Raw genomic sequence first — 6,000 nt, 5'->3', positions numbered from 1 at the left:
TGTGAGCAGATGCAATCGACAACTGCTGAACATGAATAAAGTGTTACAAAGGGTTTTTTTAAATTTCAAAAAATATTTTATTCATAAAAATTTTTATATACATACATAGTCACTATGGCAGTTCAGTTCCATACAGTCTTTACATATGGAGAATAAAGCAAACCCAAGGCAATTTTTACTTATATTAGACTATATTTACATACATTTGAAGCACCGAGAGGGTCCAATAACTGGACAGACTCTTATTGTACTTTGGCCGAAAGACACTAGATGGTGGTCTTTCCCCACTATGCCTTAGTAGCAGCTGCCCCAAGCTTTAATGCTTCCCTCAGCACGTAGTCCTGCACCTTAGAATGTGTCAGTCTGCCACATTCGATCGAGGTCAACTCCTTGCTCTGGAAGACCAATAATGACCAAAGAGCGTTTTTCACCGAGCTGATGGTCCTCCTTGTGCAGTTGATGTTTGTCTTGCTATGCATCCCAGGGAGCAGACTGTAGAGCATGGAGTCCTGAGTCACAGAGCTGTTCGGAACAAACCTTGAGAAAACTTCACTCTCCAGACTTCCTTGCAAAGGATCATTGCCCAGGGACGGTCTGACTGCATTTGAAGAAGTACCTGAAAGAGTTTCTTCATTTTTGGCCATACAGATTCATATTTGTTCTCTCATGTCAAGCCATTTTCAAGGGGAAATACATCCTAATTCCCAAAGGATTATGCCAAGATATCATGCTGGGCTACATCAAGAACACATGGGTATTGAATACACACGGTTAGTAGCATGTAAACCTATGTGTGGGTCAAGGAAAATTAGGATATTCAACAGATCAAGAATGCACATAAGGCTGGCCAAGTGTATCACACCGCATTGGAAGGGGTATTTACATCCGTACCTTGGAAGAAAATAGTGACAGATGCACTCACAGTGCTCAGCAAAGATTACATCCTTATGACAGATAATTTTCTCTAAATTTCCCATTGTTCAATCACTTAGCAACATGATGAGTATCTCTGTTTTGTTTTGATTTACTCATGGACTGTGGACATCACTGCCTGGACCAGCATTTATTACCTGACCCTAGTTGCCATTAATTCCAGATACTTATGATTTAAATTTGATTACTTGCCATGGCATTACCTCCCTAGTCACTATCGTTGGCATGATGAGTGTTATTTTCAGTTTACTCAGTATCTTTGATCACAAAGTGCAACAGTTCACTGGTAACTATTCAAAGAGATATGGACTAAGTGGCGAATCAACTTATAGTATGTTATCATCCCCACTATCTATGTTCAGACTGCATAACAGACAATATGGTGCATGTCAAATCAATGATAACAAAGTCTTAAGCAACAGAACAAGATTTTTAATTTGTGTTACTGCATTCTTGAGCGACATCAGTGGAGAAGGGATTTTTATCCCCAGAACTACTTATGCTCAGAGGCAGTAAGCAATTATCTAATCAGTTTGATACATAGGACATTCTCTTAAAGAGAGAGGACACTCAAAGAGGTGTACAATATGCATGTAGTTAGAGAACAATTAAAATTGGACTTTCGGCAAAAGTTGCAAATTAGAAATGCAAATAATTGGAAAGCAACAAAGGATTCCAGAATGTGTATCCAGCCATGATCACAGAAAGTAATTCCTGATACTGGTGTTACATTGCTAAGGAACAAAAACCATCTTGGACCAAAGAATGTGAGGAAGAACACTCTAATTTTGATGATTATGCAGTTATGCAGAGTGACAGGAATCAGCAGTGAGACAGTCAGGTTTTCAAGCAAGTTCAACAGACAACACTGTCTACCTCTCCAGACAGTTATATGATTATAAAAACTTAACAAAATGTCAAACCTCCGAAATGTCATACTCAAGTTTGAAATACTGATTTTGTCAACTATATTTTAGATGTTTATATATTTATCAATTTGATAACATATACAATCATAGCATAAATTTTAAACTTTTCAAAAAGGGTATGATGTGTTACATCTCATTGTTAGTGTAAGAGACATGCTTATGACATCATCGATGTATTATATCATGTGACCAGAATGTTTCCTAAAGATCTAAGAGATCTGATCAGCATGGATGAATTGGACCAAAGAGGCCGTTTCAATGCAGTACATCTCTATGACTCTATGAATGTTGGTCCATCTTAACTCAGATCTTGTGAAGCATGACACCCGATTAGAAACATGTTTCTATGTTGTTTTTTGTTTATATTCATTCATGGTACATGTGTATCACTGGGCATGGCATCATTTAGTCTATGTGTTGTGTTCAAAGCTGAACACCATATTTGGAAAAAGCTGTGAATTAAAGCAGGCAGAGGTTATTTATTTGAATGATACCAGGAATTAAAGATGTTAGTTATGAGGAGAGATGAGAGAAATTGTTTTACATCTTCATGAATGATTGGTATGCTGTATATTGGCCTGAGTAATGCAAATGAAATGATAACGGCGTAATTTGTATCGGTAAGACATTTGTAAAATAAGTAAATGTGAAGTTAAACATTGTGAATTTGCATTACCATGTACGTGGAGAATTTAAATGCAAAACTCAGTTGGCCATGAAGAATTTTCTTCCAACATGTAATAAATTGATTAAATAATATTAGTTATTAATTCACTAAGCAATTCAGTTGTTGCCCTTGAAACAAACCCCATGGAGTTAAATTTAAGTCATTGACAATGGGAGAAATAGCAGCTGTTTGATTTCAGACACCACCTTAAACTACCTCACTTATAACAGTGAACTAGTCTAAATTGTGAGAAAGGGAGAGATGAAGGTCACTTAGAGTGATAGCAAGAAAATTACAAATAAGATAAATTACCTTAAGGAAAGATTTACTTCACAACCAATAGAAAGAGAACACCTCCACATGTACAAAACAGCTCTAATGAATAATTGGTCAATTTGTCTTTACATTACACTTGTTACTCAATCTCCTCTCTCATATGTAGGAACTTTGATTATTTTTTCATAAAATGAAATTATTTCAGCAGTTCATAAAAGAGTCACTTAAGAATGTAGAAGAGTTTAGAAATATTTGATGTACACCATTTCATAATACTTTATGCATTTCATAATACATAACCGAAAAACGTGGATTTTGTAAGTATGTGTCCCTATCTTTAGCGCATTTCTGAATAAAATCTTGACATTACTGAAGGATATCTGGCTATAGCCTTGTAGAATATATTTAATGACAAATAAAGAAATTAACTAAGACATTCTTCCACTTTTTGAATTTTTGAGCACTTTAAAGTGAGGGTATCTGTATAGGGAGTAAAGTACTTTTTCACTTGGAGCATGAAGGAAAGATCTAATATAGATCTAATATAAAAATTAAACGTGGTATAAAGCTCTTCTTATTTTGAAGAACCTCCAATGAAGCGGCCTCTCGACTTATGGAAGTTCCGTTCCTTACCTCTTAGTCAGTTATAATTGTTTTACAAGGTAAAGGTGTGCAGAATGCAAAAGGCAACATGAATATTAAAAAAGCTTGGACGGATATTTGAGCAACATACTGCTGCTAAGAATTACTCTTTGATGATGTTAAAGAAAATTTTAACTGGATGAATGATGATGGCTAACTTGTATTTCTCAGAATTTGACTCTGAGTAATATGATCATAACTTAATCCATTGTCATTCTAAGCTTTACCCCCAGCATGTACTGTCTTGTTAAGAAGTCATAGCTCATTATCCAATTGTATTGATTTGTTGTTAATTCAGTTGTCACATGAGTGAGGTTGAAACTCATTAATGACACTGGGAAAAGAAACACTTGTGAAATTCATGATAATTCATAGCAAACATACAGAGGAGACCATGGAGCATATAAAAAGAGAATTGAACATTTTTTTGAAGTCATTCAAAATGGCGTGGCCTATTCCAGTTTGCAAAGCACCTGCCACTGCATTCCTTTCTGCATTACTGATAATTTGTTCAAATGTAAACGGACATGACAGCATGAGAGAAGCTGAAAATTATCCACCACTATGGGATAATGTTCCAGACTCACTGGCTGGTTTTGTTACCATCCATAACAAAACGGTTATTAATCCTTGGAATTATCTGGAACGAATGGGAATGTATAAAATACTTCTGAGTGTCACAGCTAAGTACATGGAAAGTTTTGGACCCAGGAATACAGGAAATGTGTTGTGGGGTTTGCCACTGCAACATGGATGGCAGTTTAACACAGGTATGAGATTAATTAAATGTGTTCATGATATGTGCAAAATTCATGTCATTCTGAGTACTGCAAATGGACTGTACAGGAACAAATGTTATTCAAAAGTACAATTATATATAAACATAATAATACCAGGATAATAGTCTTAAATCTAAATGCAATTTGCATACTGTCCACGCTTACAGTTTGAAGTACTATTGACTACTATCCATCACCAGCAGGAATCATTTTTTCCGTGGTTCTGAAAAAGCTCATAAGGATGATTTGGGATCTTGAGGCTTTGTGTAGGACATCCTTTTGTCCTGAGGGATGTCTGGATTTGTATTATGCATTTGAAAAATGTCTTGTGCTTTTTGCCACTCATCCTTTTCCTCATCTTTATATTGTTATTGAGATTTTCCACAGACACTGAGTGGATTTAGTTTGGTCCAGGCCCAGGAGATGTTGACAATGTTGCATTTTTTAAATGTTGTTTTTCTGCATGTCCTAGAACTCATGCACATACAAAATAAGAACAAAAGTACTGCCTCAAACCTACTCTGGCAGTCAATAAATCCAATATTTGATTCCCTCACTTAACATGAATCTATCCACTTCTGCCTCCTGTTTCTCATGCATCTGCCCTGACTGAGGTGGATGAAGACATTCTGATTTGGGAGGCTGAAATCTGGCTTCCAAATTGTATGGCCAAACTAAAAAAGTTGATATCAGAAGTGCATAGTCTCGGCATTTGCGGAACCTGCTTATGAGAATTCAATGCTATTGGTGCATCTGTCCTTTCACTTGATATTTTAGATTTTCTACAAGCAGCAATGGTGGTAAGACTCCAGTATTTTGAGGTGCCTCCTGTGCACTGACAATGTTTCAGCCCTGTAATGTAAGGAAGAGACCATGAGCTTGTGATAAATCATGACCTTTGTTTCAATTTTGTAGTTGTGATCTCCAAACACCCTTTCACATGTGGCTAAAGATTGCCTTAGCAAATTTCAGGTAATCCTAAATTTCTTTGTCAATGTTCACTTTCTGAGAAAGGTAATTATCAAGTTATTGGAAGAGTTCCGCACTTTCCAAGCATTAATTATGAAATCTAACAAATCTAACAATCATTTGAATTTGTTGATGGAAGACTTTGGTTTTCTGAATGTTGAATATGTGCCCCATCTTCACATATGCCTCAGCATATATGGCGATTATTTTCTGGAGATCAGCTCCAACACATCACTGACCATCAAGCCCAGGGACAACCTGGTTCAAAAGAAGAGTGCAGCATGACATGCCAGCAGCAATATCAGGAGTCCCTAAAAATGAGGCGTCAACCTAGTGAAGCTACAACACAGGACCCTTTGTGTGACAAACAGCATATGGAGCAAGTGATACATCGTGCTAAGAAATTCTACAACCCACAAATGAGGTCTAAGCCCTGCAGTCCTGCTACATTTAGTCATGAATGATTGTGGACAATTAAACAATTCGCTGGAGGAAAAGGAGGCAAATATTACCATGATGGGAAAGCCCAGCTCATCAGTACAAGCGATAAGGCTGAAGCATTTGCAATAATCTTTGTTCAGAAGTCCCAAGTGTATATTCCATCTTGGCATCCTCTGGAGGTCTAAGCATTACAGACTTTTAGCCAATTTGGTCCATTCCATGTCTTATCAGTAAACACCTGAAAGCAATGCATGTCAGCAAAAGTACTGAAGGCATGCTCCACAACATTCTATGTCCCTAGGCAAGCCATTCCAATATAGCTACAACACTGGTATCTACCCAAAAATGTGAATAAAAAGGCCTG

At 36.8% G+C, this 6,000-nt stretch overlaps 1 protein-coding gene across 1 annotated transcript in view; it reads left to right on the top strand.

Moving 5' to 3' along the window:
• Positions 1 to 3,882: 3,882 nt before the first annotated feature.
• Positions 3,883 to 6,000, top strand: part of leg1.1 (liver-enriched gene 1, tandem duplicate 1) — a 31,382-nt gene continuing 29,264 nt past the window's right edge. The window contains exon 1 of the mRNA XM_043675037.2: positions 3,883 to 4,217. Within this exon, the coding sequence (XP_043530972.2) occupies positions 3,890 to 4,217 (328 nt within the window). The 5' untranslated portion in view covers positions 3,883 to 3,889. The remainder of the gene's footprint in view (positions 4,218 to 6,000) is intronic.

This window comes from Chiloscyllium plagiosum, unplaced genomic scaffold, assembly GCF_037043375.1.
Source record: "Chiloscyllium plagiosum isolate Xiang-an unplaced genomic scaffold, Cpla_swu_hap1 HiC_scaffold_3, whole genome shotgun sequence".
In the NCBI taxonomy this organism is placed as follows: Eukaryota; Metazoa; Chordata; class Chondrichthyes; order Orectolobiformes; family Hemiscylliidae; genus Chiloscyllium; species Chiloscyllium plagiosum.
The sequence above is the reverse complement of the archived record's forward strand: the minus strand, read 5'-3'. Positions and strand labels throughout refer to the sequence as shown.